Source organism: Podarcis liolepis, assembly GCF_965112155.1.
Source record: "Podarcis liolepis genome assembly, chromosome: 14".
NCBI lineage: Eukaryota > Metazoa > Chordata > Lepidosauria > Squamata > Lacertidae > Podarcis > Podarcis liolepis.
In genome coordinates, this window is record NC_139569.1 from 3,055,396 (window position 1) to 3,081,042 (window position 25,647).

At 44.9% G+C, this 25,647-nt stretch overlaps 1 protein-coding gene across 2 annotated transcripts in view; it reads left to right on the forward strand.

The window, feature by feature from the left end:
- Positions 1-4,668: 4,668 nt before the first annotated feature.
- Positions 4,669-25,647, forward strand: part of LOC310693083 (cytochrome P450 3A12-like) — a 65,348-nt gene continuing 44,369 nt past the window's right edge. Inside the window, exons 1-13 of one of the 2 annotated variants that reach the window (XM_083474760.1) lie at positions 4,669-5,129; positions 6,851-6,944; positions 7,070-7,122; positions 8,353-8,452; positions 9,875-9,988; positions 10,451-10,539; positions 11,595-11,740; positions 14,138-14,265; positions 14,653-14,740; positions 16,045-16,205; positions 17,933-18,159; positions 19,163-19,325; positions 22,439-22,791. In XM_083474760.1, coding sequence (XP_083330886.1) covers positions 5,059-5,129; positions 6,851-6,944; positions 7,070-7,122; positions 8,353-8,452; positions 9,875-9,988; positions 10,451-10,539; positions 11,595-11,740; positions 14,138-14,265; positions 14,653-14,740; positions 16,045-16,205; positions 17,933-18,159; positions 19,163-19,325; positions 22,439-22,537 — 1,533 coding nt within the window. In that variant the 5' untranslated portion in view covers positions 4,669-5,058 and the 3' untranslated portion in view covers positions 22,538-22,791. Of the gene's footprint in view, positions 5,130-6,850; positions 6,945-7,069; positions 7,123-8,352; positions 8,453-9,874; positions 9,989-10,450; positions 10,540-11,594; positions 11,741-14,137; positions 14,266-14,652; positions 14,741-16,044; positions 16,206-17,932; positions 18,160-19,162; positions 19,326-22,438; positions 22,792-25,647 lie in introns of those variants that run through there. The other variant, XM_083474761.1, reaches the window with a different exon arrangement.

A 25,647-nucleotide genomic window follows, 5' to 3' on the forward strand; every position in this document is an offset into this window, starting at 1 on the left:
CTGGCAGCAAAAGAGGCTGTGGAAATCTGCAGCTGTTGCTCTGAGGTCAGCAAAGAACTGGATGTGGGCCACTAAATTGATCCCAACAAGCTTAATCCAAACGGAAAAAGGAGATCTGTGGCAGAGTATCTGCTTTTGCAGGAAGGAGGTCCTGGGGTTAGCTTCCAGCGCACCTTGGTTTTCAAACTGCATGAAACGCTACTGAAATGAGATGGGGAGAAGCAATTGCATCATCTTCTGTCAAGAATTCCAGGCACGTGACGTGGTATCTCTCACCCCAGGGAGGGATAGATCCAGCCTGCAATCCTGGAGCTGAGTCTGCAAGCTGACCTGCAGGCTACCAACACCCAGCCTAATTTTTGCAAGCTGGTGTGTGTGACGTTTTCCTCCTTTCCCCCTGTGTTATGTCATATCTTGCCCAATGACGAGTAGAGCTCAAAAGATTGCCAAGATTTTGTGATGTTTCGGTCAGTCTAAATAAAGGTATTGGCCAGCTGTGGGGATGGGTATTTCTGGGGGAAAAACATGGCCTCGCCTTCCCCACTTTTCTACAGTAGCTTTTGCCCCAGCAGAATAAATGTCGAGAGAGGACGCCAACAAATTATTTATTGATCCTATCCAATCCAAATAACTTTATTGTACTTTATTTATAGAAATATTTATACTGTATCCCGCTGTTGTGTGTCACTGTGTGTGTTTGAGTGGTTTATAGTAGTTGTATACAAAACCATACAACAAAAACCAAATTAAAAAACAACAACCCATATATTAAAACCAGAAACTGACCAACTGCTGTGAAAATATGTGTTCTTAATTGCTGGCATAAACCCGAAGGAATAGAAAAGCTTTCAGCGGGTGTTTAAAAGTCGAAATGGAAAACACCTGCTGAATCTCCAGTGGCAGGGACCCCTGACCATTAGGTCCAGTCGTGGCCGACTCTGGGGTTGTGGCACTCATCTCGCTTTATTGGCCGAGGGAACCGGCGTACAGTTTCCGGGTCATGTGGCCAGCAGGACTAAGCCGCTTCTGGCGAACCAGAGCAGCACACGGAAACACCGTTTACCTTCCCGCCGGAGTGGTACCTATTTGTCTACAGTGGTACCTCGGGTTAAGTACTTAATTTGTTCCGGAGGTCCGTTCTTAACCTGAAACTGTTCTTAACCTGAAGCACCACTTTAGCTAATGGGGCCTCCTGCTGCTGGAGCATGATTTCTGTTCTCATCCTGAAGCAAAGTTCTTAACCTGAAGCACTATTTCTGGGTTAGTGGAGTCTGTAACCTGGAGCGTATGTAACCTGCAGCGTCTGTAACCCGAGGTACCACTGTACTTGCACTTTGACGTGCTTTCAAACTGCTAGGCTGGCAGGAGCAGGGACTGAGCAACGGGAGCTCACTCTGTCGCAGGGATTCTGCTTGCTCCCAAATAGATTCCTTCCCCCTGGGAACTCTCTTCTTCCTCAAGATGGCCCAAGCAGCATTTCCTTCAGAGAGGAAGGCTCTCTCTCTCTCTCTCTCTCTCTCTCTCTCTCTCTCTCTCTCTCTCTCTCTGTGTGTTTGCTCTGGATTTGCATAGTAATTGTGCTTCCTCTCTGCCACCTATGAATGTTTAAAATCTCGCCAATAATTGAGGAATTCCATGTAACACATTCATCGCTAGCGGGCAAATTACGTGGCAGAGTGGAAGGAATACATCTCCAGCTAAGACGCACCCTCTGTTGCCATTAAATATGTTGACGGTTTATCTTCCCTGGACACAGCTAACTGGTGCCATGATCACTCACTTCCATCATGTCCCACCCAGGAGGAGACAGTATTAATCCACAGATTACCAAATATAAGAACATAAAAAGAGTTTGCTGGATCAAGCCAATCACATATCCAATATATAACATAAAAACATGATTCCAAAAATCTTCTGGACTTCTCCCCTTTGTGGGTCCTCTTGTTAATCATTTCCTCCTGCATCTTTTATAATAATCCAAATCTTCTACATCTCCATTATGTCCAAAAATTCACCATTAAACTACAAGTGTTATTCCAGTCCTGCTAACAGTTTTAACTATTTACAATGGTTTTTAAGATAAACTCTAATTTTTTCCTGATCCTTATTGAAACTTTGTTTTCTGATTCTTCTGATTCTTCCGGTCATTTTTGCCATTCTTCTCTGGTAGGGACTTTGTCTTCTTTCTATCTCTGGGCCAATAACATCTGCGCAGTCACGGTCGTATACATAAATAGTCTTTTCTGCTCCCTTGGGATTTCAGCACCTAGAATTCCTAAAAGAAAAGCTTTGGGGTTTTTAGTGGCCAATCAAATGCACTGGCTTTCTGAGTGATGAATAGCTGTTGGGTTTGGAGAATTGGAAAATTGGGGAAGGGGAATTCTGGGAAAAGGAAAGGAAAGGAAATGGGGCATTGTGACAGAGCACCCTATACTGCAACGCTTGTTATTTTGTCATTGCAGCAGTTTTGCATCAGCCAAAACAGCACCCTTCCAGATATGTTCAAACTCAGCCTATTGGTGAGCAAGTGAGCAATGTTTGAGATTTGCAATCTAGACATGTCAAGAGACATCCTGGAGTGTGTTTGACTTGGATGTTTCCTCTCTGATTGAAGTGGATGTTAAACTTGTCAATGCAACACCAGCTGCCCCCTTGCACACCCGTTGCATCAGATATTCAGAAGCAGGAGGAACTGATGGAAGAGGAACACACAGAAACAATTTCCTTTCTTCACTTTTTAAATTTTTCGGGTCAAACCAAAGGGCTTTGATACGGTCCCTGCACAGGATCAGTCAGCAAAAATGTGCCACTGTTGGGGTAAAGAATTATCTAGAGATGTTATGGCTGTATCGAAAAGAGAGGAAAAAACGGTGTGGGGAGGATAGAATAAGGAAATGTACTTCTATACTTCTGAATAAGATGAAAGAAGGTTGTGAGTTTTGAGGTTATGACTCTATCTGCTGTGCAAACATCTGATACAGGGTTTTGCAAAGGGGCGAGTGCCTGGGCATTAGAATCCAGATGAATTAATTGCTTTCACTGAGCATTATTAACACTCCAAGAAATATCACTCTTATTTGGGAAGGGAATATGTTGCCAGCATCCCTTCTGTTAGGGCTGAAAGGTTGCTGGCAACTCAGGTTTAGGTTCTGGGCTTTAGCAAACATGCCAGCCAGATCACCAATTCTTGGGTTCCTGTATCTGTGGGGGCAGGAGGAGGGATAGGCTGAGTGTAATGATCTCTAGCAGACAAGCAAGTTTTGATAAGAAGTAATTGACTCTCTGGCAAAAAGACACATCCAGAGCCTGGCTTCTCCCCTGCTCACAATTACCTTTGTTGGTCAGCCTGAAGTTTCGCTCCTCCCACAACAGGAAAGACACCAGTCTTCTGCCTTTCCTCTCTTGCCCTTCTGTTGCCTTCTGATTTTATCCAAAAGTCTAGATCGGGGACTGAGAGGCTGACTTCTCCCCTCCTCCTCACTCTTACTCAACCCAGACTCAGACCACTGCTTATCTGCTGATTGCCTAGCAACACTTTGATTGCCTTCCAACTCTTCCTCTCCTTGAGAGCTAATAGAGTCCTCTCCAAAAGCGGGGGTCAAACTGCCCTTTCTCGATTCTGACAGGCAGTTCTGCAGAGTCGGCCCCTAGTTCAATTTCGGAGTCTACCAATGTGGAACGGCTATTGCAGAAGAAAGTGCTGAGCAGAGCAAGGGCGGCAGTCAGCTCCTCCATGAATGGGAAGCCCTGGTGCCAAGATATTACTAACAAACAACACAAGCAACACGAAGACCAGTACAGTGGTACCTCGGGTTACATACACTTCAGGTTACAGACTCCGCTAACCCAGAAATAGTACCTTGGGTTAAGAAATTTGCCTCAGGATGAGAACAGAAATCGTGCTCCAGCAGTGCGGCAGCAGCGGGAGGCCCCATTAGCTAAAGTAGTGCTTCAGGTTAAGAACAGTTTCAGGTTAAGTACGGACCTCCGGAACGAAGTACTTAACCCGAGGTACCACTGTATACTAGATAGCACTGTAGTTCTTATTGCATAATATACATGATTGCATGGTTACATATCCTCATGACCACTGCTCCTTGTGCATTTTTCTAATGTATGGGGTATGTACCTTTTCCCTTCTTATTGTAGTTGTAGCATATGGATTGTAATGTGTGAAGTTTATATACCTTTCATGTACACAGGTCATTGTTTCATATTTGAATTCTTTTGTAGTCGTGCTGAAGAAGATTCCAGCGAAACAGTCAGATTATCTGGGATCACTGTCTACATTGTTATTCACTTACTACTTTGGCACCATGAACGCCTAAAAAGTTTTAGCGCTCAGCCCACAGGATAGCATCTATTACTTTGCTTCAACCATAGACTTATTATACTTTTACGGACTTTCAAAGATTGACAGACGTGTGTTCATTTGTTTTCAAATATATTAGAGAATTTACAAGTGTACACATTTTGTTTTTGTTGTACTAAATCATGCAATAAGAATTACAGTGCTATCTAGTATACTGGTCTTCGTGTTGCTTGTGTTGTTTGTTGTGTTAAGTTTGCAACACAGGAGTTTGTTGTTCTGTATTAGCCAAGATATTCCTGGCAAGCGGCAGGAGTGAGGCCTAGGAGGGGGAGGAATGTGCCACGAAATTGCAGGCTTTGGGGGCGACGGTGCTGGAATTGGACGCAGCAGAATTGGCCTCGCTTTTTGCACCCCTCCCTTTGCAAGCCCAGCTCTCTTCCCAGTTTTCACCAGAGACATTGCACAGGCAGATTGCGCCCTCTGAAGAGGTTGGCACAAAATGCTGTTATATAAGAAATGACCCATGGCAACGCAGCCTCGCCAGCCTTGCCCCATCCAGGACAAGGAATCCTCACCCCACCTCTTTTCATATCAAGCTTGGCCCAGAAATCACAGTGAAGACAAACAGATCGCCAACAATATTGTGAAATTATTTTCGCCCTTTGAGCTCCAGCATGGATCAAACAGAAAGAGAATAGAAATCTTCCGTCAAAGCCAGAGGCAGAGAGACGCCAAGGGCTAAGAAGATGAATCTCCTTCCAAGCTTCTCCACTGAGACATGGTCCCTCCTCATTGTCCTTCTGGGTCTTTTCATGCTGTATGTATTACTCTCTTGTCTTCCTTCTCTTGGGCTGTTTTCTAATTGTGAAAAGGAGAAGGGGGAGTTTTAAGTCCATTGATTTTCTGAAAGCCATAGGAGATGGCAGCTTCTGAACTGTAAGGATATTTATTTACCAAGTGAGCCTTCAGATTTAAGGAAGGTTTTCTCCACAATCCCTTTACCCAGGAAGGTCTTCCAGCAAATAGGTGTGACCTGACCAGTTTACAAAGGATTAAAGCAAAAACAAGCCTTAAAAAGAATAAATGCTAGACAACAGTTTGGGTTTTCTTTCTTTCTTTCTTTCTTCCAAAGTCATGTAACAGTTAAAAATCAGTTTGCATTACTCTCTCATCTTCCTCCTGTTGGGCTGTTTCCTGACTGTTAGGAGGAGCACAGGGACATTTTAATCCATTGCTTCTTCCAAAAGCCACAGGAGATGGTAGAATGCAGAAGAGTATAAAATGCAAGGCAAGCTTTGGAAGGAAAAGTTCCATGCATTTTTCACTACCTTTTGCAATGCAATCCTAAGCGAGTTTACTCAAAAGGGAGTTCCTTAAGCTTTGGCAGCAGTCCTAGATGCACTTCCCTGAGGCCAGGGTAGGCATGGGCTCAACGGGGCTTACTCCTGAGTAGACACAGAGTGTTTAATCTGCAATGTTCTGTTATGTTTTTATATAAGCTGGAAGCCACCCAGAGTGGCTGGGGCAATCCTGTCAGATGGGCAGGGAACAAATAGTTGTTGTTGCTGCTGCTGCTGTTGTTGATATGAAACTGCCAGCACCATTTCTGACCCCCAAATGAATTGGGTAGTGTGTGTGTGTGTGTGTGTGTGTGTGTTATGTCCAGGGAGCCTCCCAGGGGACCCAGTTGAGGAGGACCGCCTCAAACATGGAGCCAGCCCAAGGAAGGTTCCCAGAAGATGCCGAGGATTGAACCTGGGATCTTGTGGATGCTAAGCAGGTCACCTGACCACTGGGACCAGAAGGTGTCCCAGCTCAAACCACCTGCAATTGCATCCTTTGGCCAGCAGGCAAGAACAGCTGCAAAGCATCAATGCACCTGCAGGGCTCTCCTTTTGAGCCCTGTTGTGCCACCCCCAAAAGGTTAGCTCTGTGTGCACGTGTTTTTAGCAGGAGGTGCCTTTTGTCAGGAGTTCAGCCTACACTCGAGTAGGACCCTGGAAGAGACACATGCCTGACTGGCATGTTCCCTCCCTCCTGGCTGAGCGTTCGGGAGCTTCATAAGCTTTCTTCAGCCTGAACATCACAGTGACTGATGCCAACAGCCACCGGCACACTTAGGGATCCGCAGGTCTTCGCAGCTTGCGTAACAGACCTCAGCAACTCAGCATTTTGGCTAATCTACTTTATTTACATATAAACACACGCGGAGCACTGCAACATGGCTCCCTCTCTCTCTAGCATCAGACAGCAAAGAGAAACAGAACAAAGGACAATATTCCCACTTCACGGAACACAGTAACACAAACATCCTATCTCCGTCACTTCCCACTCTGTGGAGTCAAAACATATACCGTCATGTGATAGACAAAAATCCCATGACTGCAATCATGGAGCAGGAATTCCAACACCTTTATCAGGTACAACAACCTGCCAGGTTTCCCCAAGGAACCCTTAACATTTTATGCTCTGCTGCTGTCAATCATCATCTGCCAGATTTGCATCTCTCTCCCCCTCTCTTCTTTCATTAAAAAACAGATATGGTATTTGGCCATACAGCCATTTTCGAAATCTGGGCATTCCAGGTCCGAGGCCATTGCCTTTCATCGGAACTCTCTTGTCGTATCGTAAGGTGAGTGTCTGGGGACATTTCTGCCCTGCTTAAGAGGTTCACCAAGACCCCTGTCTGCTCCTCCCTCTGGGTCTTCTTCTGGCCCAGAAAGGCTGTTCTTAACTTTCTGAAATATTGTTCCGCAGGGGTTTACAAACTTTGATACAGAATGCTTTCAGAAATATGGGAGGAACTGGGGGTAAGTGACCTTTTATGACCAGCTTGTATTTCTTTTCCTTTTCCCCTCCAACAGAGTTTATATAAGTTTGAATGAAAATGCAGAGGTTAGTATCAAATATCCAATATCTTTCTATCAAGGATTTTAAAAAAACACTAATCCAAATAAAAACACAAACTGAAAGGAAAAGAGAGGGGGGGGGGGCAAGGGAAAAAAAGAGAGAGAATTTCTGATTCTGACCAGCTTGTATTTCTCAGGGCATCCCAAACCCCATTGTTTGATCCCAAGGAGGAAATATTCTGAAACAGAAACCTTAATCTGCAACTGGATGTCTCTGGGATCTCAAAAGCTTGCCATAAACAATGAACATTCTGGTAGCCAGACTCTCCTGACTGCCCCACCTTTTTAGGGTTTCCCTTCTGTTGCCTCCAGCTCTTCGGTGCTCGATCAGAGCAAATGGCAATTGGGTTTTGTCCAGATTGCTGTTCATTCTGATTTAGAGTTGAAGAGTGGATCTTCCCTGGGAACGGAGTAGGGCAGGGGGAAAACTGCTCTGACTCATGTCTAGAGATAAAAGGTAAAGGTAAGGTAAAGGACCCCTGGGTGGTTAAGTCCAGTCAAATGGGCTTGCGGCGCTCATCTCCGCTTTCAGGCCAAGGGAGCTGGCGTTTGTCCACAGACAGCTTTCCAGGTCATATGGCCAGCATGACTAAACTGCTTCTGGTGCAACAGGACACCATGACAGAAGCCAGAGTGCAGGGAAACACTGTTTACCTTCCTGCCACAGTGGTACCTATTTATCTACTTGCCCTGGCATGCTTTTGAATTGCTAGGTTGGCAGGAGCAGGGACAGAGCAACGGGAGTTCATCCCACTGTGGGGATTCGAACCGCCAACCTTCTGATTGGCAAGCCCAAGAAGCTCAGTGGTTTAGACCACAGCGGCACCTGCATCCCTATCATGTCTAGAAAGCATGTCTCATGCAGGAAACCACCCAGAGTCCTGCTTTCTAGCCATGGGAAAAGCAGGAACAAGCCCTTAGTCAGCCTCCACTGATCAGGCACCGTTGAAATGTTTGGAACTACAGTTGCCATCAGTCCTTGTCAACATGGAGTGATGGGAGATGTAGTCCAACACATACGGAGGGCACCAGGGCAGGGAACGCAACCCATAGCTCAGGGCAACACACTTGGCTTTTCAAAATATAAAACTGGTAGGATGTGCCTTCTTCTCTTCCTTACTCTTCATCCAGGTTTTACGATGGCCGGCAGCCTATATTAGCCACGATGGATCCCATCATTATTAAAACTGTCCTCGTGAAAGAGTGCTACTCCACCTTCACCAACCGCCGGGTAAGGGCTCATGTCTTAAGCAATGCGACAGGAGAGCAGGAGAAGGGCGGGTTCTTCATGCCATTAAATTGGGAATGCTAAATTGGGAAGGACTGGGTAATGTCTTCTTCTTCAGCGATCCCTCGTAGCCGAGTAAGATTGTCTTCCATGAACACGGTCTTAATGGTGAGTCCGTAAGTGACTGTGGAGGCCAATTATGGATCCACATGTCCTTCCACAGTGGGGACATTGGTTTCCGGGTGGGAGTTAATGACAGTGAGGGTTTGCCAAGCGTGCCTTCCTCTTGGCACATTTCTCCCTTGCATCCTGAGTTCGAGTGTCTTCAAAGCCCATGACTCCTTTGGTAAAGGCTATTCTCCAGCTGGAGCACTTGCAGGCCAGTGTTTCCCAGTTTTCGGTGTTTATACTACATTTTAAAAGATTTGCCTTGAGAGAATCTTTAAAACTCTTTTGTTGACCACCAGCATTATGCTTTCCATTTTTAAGTTCGGAATAGAGTAGTTGCTTTGGAAGACAATAATCAGGTAATGTGGCAGGTAGATGAAGACATCTCCTAAAGTCAAGTGTGAACTTGGGGCTCATTCGCCCTTCATTCCTGTCATCTTTAGTATAAGATGTCCTTAAACTTACAAGCAGCACAGGCATTTCAAAACGGGCCTTTTGTTTGAATAGGATGACAACAACATTATCCATAATTCAGTTAAGACAGACTATTCGCAATTAAATTAGTGTGTTTATTAAGCACACCTGGACTCAGAATTCAGCAGTGCTTGAAGTGGGATCAAACCCAAACTCTCCTGTCTTCTTTATCCTACTTCAAGTACTTCAGATTATAAAAGTACAAAGAGCATCTCCAAGTGTATGTCTGAAGGACCCAGCTTATTGTTTATGGTTGCAAGGTGTTTTAAATTGTTTTTCATATTGTGTTTCAATGCCCTGAGACCTTAGAGCAGATGGTGGGAAATAATTAAACAAACAATAAATAAATAAACAATAAATTTTATGCCCTGTTTCTAGGCACTGGTCCAGATTTTCGATGTCTGTGTCTGGATGTCTGAGTATGTGTTGTCTTGGTTCCCCAGGAAAACCTATGTTCTACCAATGAATCAGAGCAAACAGCAATCCAGTTTGCTCTGACTCAGTGGCAAAATGTGGGTTTTCCCAGGGAAAGCGTCAGGATGAAAACAATGACAGCAATGCTTGAACATGGACCTGGGAAGTCTGGACTTGGGCCTAGGAAGCATGGAGCAGAGGGAAGTGTGACCGAGTCCTTAGTCACCCAGTCACCACTGTACTCCATGTTCATTGAGTTCATGAGTCTCCGCTGGCTCTCACTGAAATCCCAGGTTTGGGATCTGTCATGGGTTCAAAAGCCGACTCATTGTTTTGAAATCATCTCACTGCTTTCTTGCTTCCCTCTAGAATGTAGGTTTAGGTGGGCTGTTTGAGTCTGCCATCACGATGGTGAAGGACGAACAATGGAAGAGGATTCGCACTGTGCTCTCTCCAACCTTCACCAGCGGAAAGCTAAAGGAGGTAAAGAAAAAGAAAGAGATACTGAGCCTTGAAGAACTCAAATATTCAACACTGGTCTGTAGGGTCCTTATAATTCCAGCACAATTCACAGAAGCTATTCAGTCTGAAACTGGAGCACATCATGTTCCAATTATGTCGTTAGCAAGAATGGGTTTAAATCAGCCCATTTCACATTGTCTTGAAATGAGACGACTGGCATTTGTTTTGTTTTAAAGTGATGTTTCAACATTGCACCATTTCTCCAGGTACTCAGTGCATCCTGCCAATATTGTATTTCCTTCCTCTCTGAATTTTCTGTTTGGAGCTGGGAGACTTTGCCTCAAACCACTTGGGTTGATCTTCTATAGAATTTGCCCCTCTTTTTCTCTTCATCCTTGAATGGAGACCTTTCTACGACCCCACAGGCTTCTGTACAGCTGCTTCCAGTTCCTTGAAAGATCTCCATCATTTATTGTATTCCAGATGTTTCCCATCATCAAACACTATGGGGAGGTTCTGATCCGGAACGTTCAGAAGAAAGTGGAAAAGGATGAGCTTCTGGTTGCGAAGGAGTAAGTCACTTGGGGCCAGGGAAGGCTGCCGTCAAAAACAGAGCCCTCTTCTATCCTCCCGTGACAACGTGGGCTGTCTTGGGGGTAAATCCAGACCAGATTGGGTTAACAAAGTGAGCAGCCATTAGGTGGTAAAAGCACGTAAATTCATGCTAAAAGTATCCATTCAATAAGATGTTCATGGGACCAAAGCTATAAGAAAAAACTGCTTCCCCCCCCTTATGGGGTACCCAAGAGCCCGTACAGAGTCCTTATGTAGGTTCTCGATTGGTAGGAGAAAATAACAGAAGTCAACCAGAGAATATTGAGAAGCAAAGCAGCTAGTAAGCCTGATCTTTATTCATCTGTTGCAACAGGGTCCCCCACTCACCCCACGCAGGAGGGAGGAGGAACCCAGAACAATGGTGTACAAGCTCTTATATAGACTTTTGAAATTGCCACCCTGTAGCTCAAGACCCCCCCCAATACATCATACATACATCACAGAAAGAAGTGGTCCCCAGCAGAAATACATCACAGGGGGGTGGTCTACAGGAGAATCCTGTCTGGCAGGAAACCTGTTAATGGGTTTACCTGGAGAACCTGGCCATCCTTTTGTGATGATAAATACTTAATTCCTGAGTCCAGGTCACAGGCTCACCCTATTCATACCCAAATGTGCCCTAAGGCAGGATTTGTGAGCGCAGAGACAATGGGGAGGCGTTTCCTATTTGCATCCAAACTGCAGAGGAATATTTGAGGTCACTGAAAGAGTCAAAATGGCTTTAGGACTGTTTTCCTACATGTGGTTTATATATTTGTGTATGTGTTTGCCTGGTCCATTTATGAACATTTATTTTATATCTTAGACCTTATAATTCTCATAACACTAGACATCCTCCTTCCTTGGACATGAGGAATCTGGACTCTTTACTCTGCAGACACCATCAGGCATGCCATGCATTCCTGCAACTTCTGTTCTGATAAGCCTTCAGGCAGGGGTGGTCTCCTCCTTTAAATCGTTTGCTATTTAACACATCCGAGATCCTGATTTGGCTGCTCTGTTCCCTCCCCAGCGTCTTTGGGGCCTTCAGCATGGATGTGGTCACCAGCACTTCGTTTGGTGTGGACCTTGACTCTATGAACAACCCTGATGACCCTTTTGTCAAGGAGATCAAGAAACTCACCAAGTTTTCCTTTAATCTACATATACTTCTAGCATGTAAGTTGGCTACAGATTTCCTTTTTATATCAATTTCATTATGATACAATAAAAACCCAACTCCTAACTAGAACAACAACGAAAAAGAAGAAGAAGAAGAAGAAGAAGAAGAAGAAGAAGAAGAAAGGAGAGGAAAAGGACAGAAGGAGAGAAAGAGGAAAATAAGAAGAGAAATAAAGTAACATAAACAAGCACAAAGGTGTGTGTGTGTGTGTGTGTGTGTGTGTGTAATATATCTCCCTCTGTTATATCTTAATTTTCAATCCACATACAGAGAAGTGAATCCTCTTGGATCTCACTTGGGAGAACTTCCCTCATCCTCAGTCTCACGGCCTGAGAAAAGCCGCTCTGGCCTGCCTCTCTCACAGGTTCCTTTCTCTTCCTCTCCACCACCTCTCTGTATGTATTTTCATTTATCCTGAATTTAAATCTTCAGAGATCAAAAAATACATATGACTAATATTAACAGAGAGCTATCAAGAATTAAAGATCTTAAAAAATAAAAAAGAGGAAGAAAGAAGAAAAGAGGTACTTCTGCTTCTCTATCTACCAGCTATGCATATAACAATTATTCTAAGCATTTAGCGTATGCACTCCAGTTTCTAGCTGCAATTGATATCCAGCTTTCACCTATTCCGCTAGATGGTGTTTCCACAAACTTCCCTCCCAGGCCACCAGAATTCATCTTTCTGCCACTCAAAAAGTCCAATATAACTCTTCATTTATTGTTATCTTTGTGTGTCCCACATTAATCTTTCTCCAGTTCCTTGTGACATGTTCTCTTCAGGGGTTCCAACAAATCTTAGTAAATCCATATTTATTTGCCTGTTGCATTTTCCTTAAATCGTATTTGATCCCCGTGTTTCCTTCCTCCTCCTTTTCTTCCAGTCCTTTATCAGTCTAAACTCCAGTAGGTGAGTTGCTTTCTCTATTTGCATGTTTATTATTCCGCTCGTCTCTTCTTTGAAAGCACGTTAAGCACGAGAGACCATGCTTTGAACCATCGTCAACTCTCCTTCTGACTTTGCAGCAGATTCCTTCATCAGAACCAGCCCTTCAGACAACTGCAAATCTGCCTCGCCAACATTTGCTGATTTTCCATATTTAAGCAAAGATTGTTCATCTTCCACAGAACCTCCCTGTTTAATCAAAGATAGTTCCAATTCACCGCCTGCAGATTCCACAACTTCTCCCATATCTGTAATCAGATCTCTCTGGTCATCCCATGAAGTTCAGTTTTTAGATCTGCTGGTTGTGGTTTAAGCAGCCTTTGCATGAAGCATCAATGAACAGGGCCGTCTTACCCATAGGTGCTAGGGGTGTGGGGCACCCAGGCGCCGGGCTCTCAGGGGCACTGGGCCAAGAGTCTGGTGCCTGAGAGTTGAGTCCGGGAAAGAGCGCGCCCGTTGGTTGGAGCACCACGGCAGGCTCTTCTGCTGCGGGCGGCTCTGTGCCGCAAGTTTGGGGGCGACCGAGCCAGTGAGATGTTGTACTTGAAATTGACATCGCTAGTAGGGTTACGAGAAGTTTTGTAAGGATAAAATTATCATTTATTATTAAGAGTAATTTATAATTTATTCATAAAAGGATTTGATTTAATAATAATAATAAAATATAACCAAATGCAGGATTAGAGAATAAGTTTGAAAATCATCAGCCGAGGGGGAGGGAAGTCTCAAGCTTATATAGCCAAATGTCTTTTATTCTATTATACAACAATGATTAAAAATTTGTCCAGTAGCACCTTAGAGACCAACTAAGTTTGTTCTGGGTATAAGCTTTTGTGTGCATGCACACTTTTAGCTTATACCCAGAACAAACATAGTTGGTCTCTAAGGTGCTACTGGACAATTATATTTTTTAAAAAATTTATTTCAACTGCGTCAGACCAACATGGCTACCTACCTGGATACAACAATGTTATGTTTGAAAAAAATGTAAAAAACAATAATATATATATATATATGAAATAAAAAGTCAATTATATAAAATACATTTTAGGGCTTTGAATCAATAGTCAAATAGTGGATCTGATTCTGATTGTCCCAGCTAAAAACCTTGCAACCTTTGCTGTCACCTGCTCATCTTGATCTGCCAAGAGAAAGGACACGGTGTCAGTGGTTGGGCAACAATAAAAGAGGGGTGGAAAACTCATTCCTCAAGTCTTTATAAAGAGTGCAGGCCAGAAGGGCATGTGCCACCAATTCGGTACTGCACATTATGATCTGTAACCCTGGGATTTACAATGTGTTTGGGCACTGACCATATGCTATTAAGGCTTACTAGCACTGACCCTCAGAGCAAATAAACCAAAGTTTACTCATGGATTTCTACAGAACTATGTCTGTCTGTCTGATGTTTTGCTTCCTGTTCACTGTGAATCTCTGTTTCTTGCAGTTGTGTTCCCGTTCGTGGTTTCTCTCCTCAACTTAATGAAAATCACTTTCTTCAACCCAGAAGCTATGAACTTCTTTGAGAGGTCATTTGCGAAAATAAAGGCGACACGGGAGAAAGAAGGCCATGGGGTAAGCATTCAGACCGCACTGAATTTTGAGGGTGAAAAATTCACGCAAAATTTTCACACCAGAACAAACTTTCCTGGGGGGGGGGGGGGACAAATTATTCACCCAAAGATCCCTCAAGACTCACCTCTTCTGTACTGCTTCATTGCTATTTTCTACACAAAACAACCCAACGTTTTGACTCTCTTGCCCCCTCTTTTAGGCAGAATGTCCTATTCTGCCTAAGAACAGCGAGATCACCACACAGCCAATGTCCTTAAGGGCAAAGGCAGCCAACTCTCAGGGCCGCATTCAACCCTTTAAGAAACCTGGGGGAGCAAACCATCTCGGTTTGTGCGGGGTCTTTCCTCGGCTTCCTTTCTCTGCTGTTTTATTTGTTTCTATGCTTAGGGCCGGGTGGATTTCCTGCAGCTGATGATCAACTCCCAGAAGTCCAACAGCGAGCACCTGAGCAACGGCTCGGATCCCTCCTATAAAGGTAATGCCACTCCTGGGAGTCAATTCAGTGTAACTTCGAGGTCTCTGAAACCGAAGGGCAACAAGCCCCAAAGATGTCAGTGAAGGTGCCAAGCAGATCTCACCGGGGAGGGCATTCCACAGATGGGGAGCCAGGACTGAAAAGGCCCTTTTGCGATTTAGGGATGGAGTTCTGATCCAGGCTGGCAGAATGTCCAAAGCAAACAAAGCCAAGAGGCTCAGTACATGGCACTCATTCCTAGACTTCAGGGAATCAGTGTCCTCCCCCCGAGTGGCAGTAGATAAGCAGAACAAAGGAAAAGGAGTCTTTTTACCAGTTAAAAACTTTAATGATCACAGCGAGAGAACAAAGAATCCATTTCCTAGGGATGGCGGTGCTCCCAATTAAGGGTTCCACCCACTTCCTCCCTAATCACTATCACATCTTGTAACCAGATCTTGTAACCGCTGTGCTGTCTGTGCTTCCACCTTATCAGCTCTTCTTGACCTTGACCTGAGCAGCTGAATGCCTTCCAGGGACAGTGAATCTGTTAACTCTCTCCTCCCCAGTGTTTCTTCTCCTAGCTGTTCCCCATCCAGTATTTCCCAGCTTCTGCCTTCTGAACTATGTCCCTCTGCAAACCGCTGTTCCAAATCTATACTGTCCTGCTCCTGGGAAGATTCAGGATCCTGATCAGGGGGAGGATCCCACCATTCCTCCTCAGTCCAGACCTCCTCAGCATGGTCCCTGACATTACCAATGCAGATCATTTCCCCACCTAGTGTATGTGCTGTATTATTGGGGGCTAATAATAATAATAATAATAATAATAATAATATTATTTATACCCTGCCCACCTGATAGGGCTTCACCAGCCACTCTGGGTGGCTTCAAACATAGTCTAAAAACACAACTAAGCGTCAAATATTTGAAACTTCCCAATACAGGGCTGCCTTTAGGGCTGCCTTCGAAAGGTTGTTTAATTCTTTATCTCCTTGACATCTGATGGGAGGGTGTTCCAGAGGGTGGGTGCCACTACCAAGAAGGCCCTCTGCCTGGTTCCCTTCTTGCAGTGAGGGAACTGCCAGGAGGCCCTCAGAGCTGGACCTCAGTGTCCGGGCTGGATGATGGGGTTGGAGACACTCCCTTAGGTATATAGGAGCGAGGCTGTTTAGGGCTTTAAAGGTTAGCACCAACACACTGAATTGTGCATGGAAACATACTGGGAGCCAGTTTAGATCTTTTAGTACTGGTGTTATATGGTCCTGGCATTCTAGATTAGTTGTAGTTTCTGCTTCATTTTTCTGGCCTTTGTTTGTTTGCAGGCTTGACCGATGATGAAATCCTGGCCCAAGCCTTCACCTTTGTCTTTGGTGGATACGAAACCAACAGCAACTCTTTGGGCTATACGGCCTACTTTTTAGCCATTCACCCAGATGTCCAGCAGAAGCTTCAAGCTGAGATAGATACGATCCTGCCCAACAAGGTGAGAATGTGCAGGTTGCAAAGGTGAGTCTGGATTCAATGGAGAGGGTTTTGGGGGTATGGAATTGTAGAATTGTAGAGTTGGAAGGAACCCCCCGGTGCATCTAGTCCACCCCCTGCAATACAGGAAACAGGAAACTATAGCATCCCTGGCAGATGGCCATCCAACCTCTGCTTAAAAACCTCCAAGGAGAGAAAGTCCAAAACCTCCCATTGTTGAATAGCTTTTACTATCAGAAAGTTCTTCCAGATACTGAGTAGGAATCTTTATTCTTGTAACCTGATGTCAAGTATGGGAGTTCCCCTCTCCCTTTTGGTAACTCAGCAATCAGAATTAACAAGCATTTGTTAGATCTACAGTAGTACCTTGGCTCTCAAACTTAATCCGTTCCGGAAGTCAGTTCCAAAACCAAAGCGTTCCAAAACCAAGGCGTGCTTTCCCATAGAGAGTAATGTAAAATGAATGAATTCGTTCCAGACTTTTAAAAACAACCCCTAAAACATGAATTTTATCGTCTAATGAGACCATTGATCCATAAAATGAAAGCAATAATCAATGTGCTATACTATAAAATAAATAAGACAGTATTGTAGATGATAAAAATAACCCCCCCTTGTCTATGCTGATGATAGTCATTGTTTGGATGGGGGGCTTTTATCCATTTCCACAGTTAAACAGTCAATCAATCAATCAATCAATCAATCAATAGCTGAGCTGGGTTCCACACAGTCACAAAAACAAATTAACCAAAAAAGCCTTAAACAAAAATGCAAAATAGACAGCAAAAACAAAAGCACCAAACTTAATCTGTTCCAGAAGTCCATTTGACTTCCAAAATGTTCGAAAACTAAGGTGCAGCTTCTGATTGGTGCAGGCGCCTGGAAACAATAGCCAGCAGCCGCATCGGATGTTCGGCTTCTGAAAAATGTTCGAAAACTGGAACACTTCCTTCCGGGTTTTCGGCGTTTGAGAACCAAGTCATTTGCGAACCAAGGTACCCTGTATAGTCCTTTTATTACAGCCTTTTTTGTGCAAGCACAAACAGGCAACCCTCTGCAAAGATATCAGTTGCCTGCTCTGACTCCTCCCCACTTCCACAGCATGAAGCACGCCAAAGGAATGTCTCTTCTCTGCTGCATCTCCTTTGTTCTCTGACACGCTCAGACCTCCGAGTTCAGGGGGAGGGAGGGGGTTCTCCCCTACTTCAAGTGATGTATCACCCAGCTGCTCCCTCCCTTCTGGTTGCTTAGCTACTATTTCATAGCTGGGTAGCTCCTCTCTCAGCTGTGGAGCTTCTGTGTCTGCCTGTCTCTCTGCTTCTGGAAATGGCGGAAGTGGCAGGGGCAGGGATATTCTTCCTCTTCTTCTGTTAGGAGCTGATCTCCCTGCAATTGCATTCCCCAATCTTCCGATCCAGACCAGCCCCTGACACCTGAAGCCCTTGGTTTGAATTCTACCCTCCAGAGCAGGAGTATAGGAGATGGGTTTTGAGTTGTTTTTTTAAAGAAAGATCAGTTGCATTAGCTTCCTTCCACCTGTGTTGAATATAACCCAAAGAGTTTTCCCCATTCATGGACAGAAATCTTAGAATAAAGCTACCGAGAGCTTTCCTTCTGAAGGTCTCTGTGTCTGGGCTCCCCTGCTTTCCCCAAGAATTGCAGAAAGATGGAGCCTGATTCCAGATCCCACCAAGTACGACTAACCTTCCCCCTTGAATCCCCCCAAAGGCTCCTCTCACGTACGATGCCATCATGCAACTGGAGTATCTTGACATGGTCCTGAACGAAACGCAAAGGCTGTATCCCTTTGGAGGGAGGCTCGAAAGGCTCTGCAAGAAAGATGTCAAAATCAATGGCATCACTATCCCGAAAGGCACATTGGTGATGATCCCACCCTACACGCTTCATCGGGACCCCGAATACTGGCCGGAACCTGAAGAGTTCAGACCTGAGAGGTAACAAAAAAAATGTGCTTGTGAAAAATAGGAAGCACATTCATGCCAATGCTGATTCACACCTGAATGTAAATAATAAGAATAAGGATAAGGATAAGGATAAGGATAAGGATAAGGATAAGGATAAGGATAAGAATAGTGGAAAAAACAATTTAAAATACAATTTAAAATGCAGCCTCATTTTTAAAGTAGCCCATAGATCAAAATCGTAAGGGGAGGGAAACATAAGGGTCAGACTGAGTCCAAACCAAAGGCCAGGTGGAACAGCTCTGTCTTGCAGGCCCTGCGAAAAGATGTCAAGTCCTGCAGGGCCCTGGTCTCTTGTGACAGAGCGTTCCACCAAGTCGGGGCCAGTACTGAAAAGGCCCTGGCCCTAGCTGAGACCCATCTAACCACCTTGCGACTTGGGACCTCCAAAGTGTTGTCATTTGTGGACCTTAAGGTCCTCCGCAGGAGACCAGGAGAGGTGGTCCCGTAGGTACGAGGGTCCTAGGCCGCATAGGGCTTTCAAAGTCAAAGCCAGCACCTTAAACCTGACCCTGTACTCCACCAAAAGAGCCAGTGCAGTTGGTAAAGCACTGGATGAATGTGATCCCGTGGCGAGGACCCCGTAAGGAGTCTCGCCACGGCATTCTGCACCCACTGGAGTTTTTGGGTCAGTCTCAAGGGCAGCCCCGTGTATAATAAATAAAATAATAATAATAATAATAATAATAATAATAATAATAATAAGAATAATAATAATAATAATAACAACAATTTTTTTAAAAAAATATTATTTATACCCCACCCATTTGGCTGGGTTTCCCCAGCCACTCTAGGTGGCTAACAACAGGATATTAAAATACAATAACCTATTAAACATTAAAAGCTTCCCTAAACAAGGCTGCCTTCAGATGTCATCTAAAAGTCTGGTAGTTGTTTTTCTCTTTGACATCTGAGATCTGCCCTTTCCGGTCCCTTACCCAGCCTCCATTTTTCTTGTCTTTGTGAATGCAATCAGGTTCAGCAAAGAGAACAAGGACAAAATAGCTCCCTACACGTACCTGCCCTTTGGAGCTGGTCCCCGGAACTGCCTGGGAATGCGCTTTGCTCTCGTCACGATGAAGGTGGCCATTGCAATCCTGATGCAGCATTTTTCCTTCAGGGTCTGCAAGGAAACGCCGGTGAGGAGGTTGGATGTCTGGCACACCTCTGTGTGGAAAGGGAGGGGGAGGTTTTCCTGATCCTGTCCTGATCTCCTCCATCTGTTATGCAAGAGCCTTTTCCTTCAGAGAAGTGGGTGGTCATAAGGTAACAGGGACTACAGTGGATGCTCAGGTTGCGAACGTGATCTGTGTGGGAAGCATATTCACAACCCGCAGAACTGCATCTGCGCACGTGGGAGTCACAGTTTGGTGCTTCTGCACATGCTCAAAGCATGATCTAGCGTTTCTGCACACGCGCAAGCGCTGAAACCCAGAAGTTCTGGTACTTCTGGGTTCGGCGCAGTGCTCAACCCAAAATTGCACAACCCGAGGTGTCTGTAACCCAAGGTATGACTGTATAATGCAATTTGGGAAAAGGAGCAAGATTGTCTTCACCTTTGGCGACTGTAGGGGATCCTGCATTTAAGAAACTCTGCCACTTGTGTTTTCCAACCCCTATGCAGCGGTGGAACAAGCTGATTGGGCACCTGGGGTGACATGTGTGCCCCGCGCCCAGGGGCGGGGTCAGCCACCCGTGGGGTGGAGCCAGCCAGGGCACTCCACAGGGTCTCCAAGGAGTCTACCTGCCTCCTCCCACTCAGCCGCCCTATAGCTCAGGGGAAGGTAGCGCAAGGACCGTTTGGGGCAGCGCGGAGCCTGTGGGCACCCAAGCCACTACATCACTTGTGTGAGACATGTGGCTTGGGTGCGCTGCAGGCCTCACAGTGAGTGCCGCCTGACATTTTGTCACCCCCCCTCAGTGGTGACACCCAGGGTGACCCGCCCCCACCACACCCCCTTCCTCTGCCCCTGCCTCTATGCTGTAACCTGCAGCCTGTGCAAGTTTATCACTGGCTCTGTAATTAAACCCCAAATAATGACTGCTTTTAATCCTTCACTGCTATGATGAATGCCTCTTACAACTTTTTCTTTTATTGGTGTATTACAATGCTCTGTTCTTTTTTAAAAAAAAATTATTTATTTGGGCTAACAACAAAAACACAAATGCGTACCAGGCTGCTACAATAAAAATAAAAGGCTGAGTATATCTTTAAACAGAGAATGAAATAAAACCCATTATTGTCATGGGTGGGATGAATCTTAAAGAGGAATAATATAATATTTATTGAATCAATTAAACCCATTGATAAGCTGAAGGAGGCGACAGACCACATTTTTCTTTATTGACATAAGTAATGAAACCAAACCAAACCAAACCAAACCAGACCTGTGAATCTATCCTCTTCACATTGCCCCATGGAAATGTGTAGTTTGTTGGTCAACTTATCAAGCAAGTTCCCAAATACTGGAATAACAAAAAGAAATGTTGGCGCCATTTGTATGTCTCCAGAAATGAGCCACTGTGGCTCTAATATCTATTAGAAATGAAACTTTAAGTACAGTACATTAAGTACCGTATTTTTTGCCCTATAGGACGCACTTTTCCCCCTCCAAAAATGAAGGGGAAATGTGTGTGCGTCCTATGGGGCGAATGCAGGCTTTCGCTGAAGCCTGGAGAGTGAGAGGGGTCGGTGCGCACCGACCCCTCTCGCTCTCCAGGCTTCGCGCACCTCTCCGCAAGCAGCGGGAGCCCAGCTGCATGAAACTGAGCACCGTTGAAGGCCAGAGATCCAAATTAATGTGACAATAAAATGTTGGGCCACCGTACTAGGTTAATTTGACCTTGGAGCTTGTCACATCAAAAAGGTTGGGAACCCCTGGTGTAGTGGTTAGAGTGATGGACTAGGGCTTGGGTGACCTGGGAGAGCAGGGTTTGAATCCCCACTCAGCCACAAAAACTCACTGGGTGACATAAGAACATAAGATCCAGCTGGATCAGCCCAGTGGCCAATCTAGTCCATCGTCCTGTTCTCACAGTGGCCAAAGGGTTGCCTGTGGGAAGCCAGCATGAAGGATTCGAGCAAAAGACCATTCTCCCCTCCTGTGGTTTCCATCAGCTGCTATTCAGAAGCACGGCTGCTTCCAACTGTGGAGATGGCACAAAGCCACCGTGGCTAGTGGCCATCAGTAGCTCTCCGGCCATCAATTTGTTTTGTTGGTTGGCATCCGTCTGTCTCGGGAGACAATGGAGGAGTGTGCCTTGGGGGGTGAAGTCAAACCACTGAAGAGTTGCAGCGCCTGCTGTGGCTGTAGAGACTGATACAGGAGAGACATGCTGTATTGCAGTCAGGGCGGATGAAGGTGTCCGGTTATACCGCTGCAGATGCACCAGGCTGTTTCCTTGTTTCCTTCCTTCCTTCCTTCCTTCCTTCCTTCCTTCCTTCCTTCCTTCCTTCCTTCCTTTCCCCCCACTTACTAAATTGCAGGTTATCTCCTGGTCTGGTTTAAGGGTGATCGAAGTCCCGGCAGGGGACGTCAGGACCGGGGGCAAGATGGCGGGGTGGGAGCAGGGGTCCAGAAGCCAGGAGTCAGGAAGCCAAGGGTCCGAGGGTCAGGAAGCAAGGAGTTATGAAGTCAGGGGTCTGAGGGTCAGGAATCAGGGAGTCACGAAGTCAGGGGTCCAAGGATCAAGAAGCAAGGAGTCAAGAAGCTGAGGTTCAAGGATCAGGAAGCAAGAAGCCAAACACAGCAAGGCAGGAAACGTGTTGCTGTGGCAAAGAGCCAAAGGGAAATGCTGACCTTATATCCCTTCCCAGCTCTTGCCACCAGGCGCTGTGAGTTACCAATGGACCTCACCTGTGAGGCCACGCCTTGCCCCTTCAGAACAAACTTAGGAAGGCCCCACTCCTGCAAAGTCCTATTGGTCACAGGGCCTGGCTCCTGCACGCACTCCTGACACCTTCCGAGCGACCCTTATTTTCAGAAAGCTCTTCCTAACATTCCCTTCACACCATAAGACTGTGATCCTACAAATCAGGGGTGGGTTCCTCTGGAGGACTCTCAGGTGCTGTTAGACCCCACTTCCCATGGTCCCTAACCATTAGCCATGGGACCCGGGGCTGAAGGGAATTAGAGCCCAACCACTTCTGGAACATAGCAGGACCCCCACCCTTGCTGTCAAGATTTGCTGGTGCTTAAGCTGGGTCTAATGGTTTCCTAAGTGCTCTCTTTCCCTTTTCATCCTGCTGCAGATTCCTCTGGAGATGAGCAACGAAGCCTTCTTAGTGCCAAAGAAACCAATAGTTCTGAAGCTGGTGCCACGAGGTGGTCCCCGGGAGAAGGGGGAGTGAAGCCTGGCCCTGGACCTTGGTAGAAGATGCAGAAGAGAAGTTCCCCCGAAAAGAACTTCAGATAGTTCCAGAGAATTGGACCGATTCGCAAACTGAAACAGAGCTCTCTGAAAATTTGTGCATCTCTGAATTTGGCACTGCGGTTTTCCAGCCAAAAAATGCACACAAAATGGGAGTCATTATTGCATCGCCAAAAATGTGTATCTTGGTGAAAGTAGCATTAAAAGATGTGTTCCATTAAGGAAAAACCAAAATGCTTGCATTGTATTCAGGCTTGCCAAAATATTTGCACTGTGAAACATTCATACAAAAGTGTGTCTACTAGGAGAAAGGGGCACCAGAAATATGTACAAATGTTCATGCAAACCCCTCTGTGGAAATGGGGTAAAGCACACGTAAGAAAGTGGGAAACCTAAATTCTCAGTGAAATTTTTCCATCCCCTAACATTCCTTTATTTGCCTGATCTGTCGCTTCTATTGTTTCAAGGCTGTTTTGGAGATTTTTTAAAACAATATTATATATATTTGGTTGCAAGGCATCTTGAAAATTCTTGTACTATAAAGTAGATTTAAAAAGCCCCCCTTTAAAACCAGATCATCAATGATGATTAATTGGAGCATGCCCAGGCTACAATTTTGTATTAGTCTGAGACCAGTTTACCAGTCTTGGCTTCCCCCATGGAATTCTGGGAACTGTAGTTTGGGGAGGGTGCTGATGAGATTTCATTAAGGGATCCATACAGAGCACATGCAACTTGAATTCCTCAGCGTTGCTTGGGAAGAAAGAATCACTATGGCATCAAATCATGTCCACTGAATGACAGGAAACTCAATCGGTGCAGGCCAGGATTGCAAAAACTCCTTCCTAGAATTTACACACATCACAGTCCTGGGTAATGTGATTTATCTGGGTCCCTGTGACTCAGATGCATTCTTTCAAAACTTTGTGTGAGGAAATGCTCTTGCAGAAACAGGACCCATCCACCAGTGCAAACCCAATTTAAATACCACTCTGGAGAGAAATAAGATCTGCTGTGGTTTAGTAGATTAAACTTCCCTTGTTAAATGCAGCTTCCCTTGGTTGTTAGAGTCACCTAACAGTGTGTAAAACTGTGTCTGGAAACAGCTCAGAAGCAGTAGTTGCAGTTGGTGAAAGACCTGTGTAATGTGATCTGCCTTTGGCACAATATACACTACAGTACACTGGCGCCTGGTATAGGGGGTGCTTGGGACTCCTGCCCCCTCAATATTTTGAATCGGGGGCCGTGTGAACAAACCCTAATTTCATGGCTACAAGAGCACGAGCATCTGAGACCAGTTGGGTTGTAGCTGGCACATCAGTCTAAGATGGTACGAGCGTCTCTGTGCCGTGGAAGCAACCTGTGATTTTCTGTGACCTCCATGTTGCACCATATAGCCTTTGGCTGCATGCACACATCCTCATTTGTAGCACCGAAATGTGGTTTTCCTCAATCTGGAATCACTCACGCTTAGCCTCAAAATGCTGCTTTCCATCTAGACCGGTTCTTAATCCTGGCTTCCATAAGGGTGTGAGTGTATACATTTGAAAACCCTTCTCTTGATGAAATAAACTGCAACCTTTTCCTTCCTGAGCACAACCAAGGTGAATGAAGAAGAAAGCTGTGATTGTGGTCTTGGCATAGGATGTTAAGAATAGGTTAGCAATAAAATCTTCAAAAAATGCCCCCCCCCCCGCATTGTCCTTGCAAGCTGGCACCTCTGGCCCTAACAGTCCCTGATGAATGTCAGAAAAATGTTGGAATGAAATTAGTCGGCTTTAGTAAAAATGTTTAAAGAATTATGAAAGAATATTATGGTTATGAGAAGTTGGTAAGGATAAGATTTAAGTTTTAGGTTTCAAGGTTTTTTTTATAGAAAGTTAAGATTAAAATAGTTTAAGGTAATGTAGTGACAGAATATTATGAAATATGGAAAGGATTTGCTGGGATAATTAACAACTAGGATACAAAGAAAGGGAGGAGGAGGAGGTCAAAGAAAGAAGGTAATGACAGTTGAGGATTTGAGAATAATGGATTTGTTTTTAAATGTTTTTAAATGTTTGTGGTGTATTTTTGTTTTTTCTGTTTTTTTTTCCTTATTTTGAATTTATATTCGTATTGTTGGAAGTGGTTTGTTTTTCTTTTTCTCTACTTTGTTTTCTTTTTTCTTTTTTGTAACTTTTAAAAGCCCCCCCCAATAAATATCATTTAAAAAAAAGTCCCCCCCCCCCCGAAAAATTTCACCGCATGCTACTGGCAAGAAGGCACCTGAGACAAGACACCCTCTCTCCAATTTCACCTCTGTGACAAGCAGAACTCCCCTGACCTCTTTTCACATCAAGCATAGCAAGTTTGTTCGGAGTCAGCCTGCCAGACATCAGAGCAAAGGTGAACAGATCGCAAAAGATATTGTGAAATTTTAATTTTTGTCCTTTGAGCTCCAGCCCTGAAAGAGAATAGAAATTCAAACAAACACAGTGGGAACAGGTTGTTATTTTTTAAAAAAAGCCATGCGAGAGTTTTAATTCAGTTAAACAAAAAACAAAAAAACCCCCCAGAAATTACAATGTTAGGTATATTCAGCCAGGGAAACCCAAAGTCATTATATAATAGGTTACTTATTAACGGCAGCAAGAATATTGATAGCCAGAGATTGAAAAGAAGCAAAAGGTACCAATGTACCAAAAATGGTATCACATAATTTGGGAGATGGCACTTTGTGAAAAATGGATGCAAACAATTTGTGAGGGCAACCAGCATTCCCTTCACCCTGAAAGACTTTTATGGCAGACTAGTGGCTCTTTATTCTGCCCAAGAACAAAGACTCTGCAGGACAAAGTATACCTGTGACATTTCGTATTATGCGGCTGTGCTAACACTTCCCTTTATATTGACTGCAGCAGGGCTTTTTCCCAGGGGGAACTCCCAGGAACTCAGTTCCACCACCTCTCAGGTGGGTTCTGGTACCTGTCAGGTCAGCACCTAGGAGAAATTTCTGGTGAGTTCCATCATCTCTTTTTCTAGAAAATCAGCCCTGGACAGCAGCAACGATTGGACTCTTTCTGCTCCAGGGCTTATGAACTCTCCTGT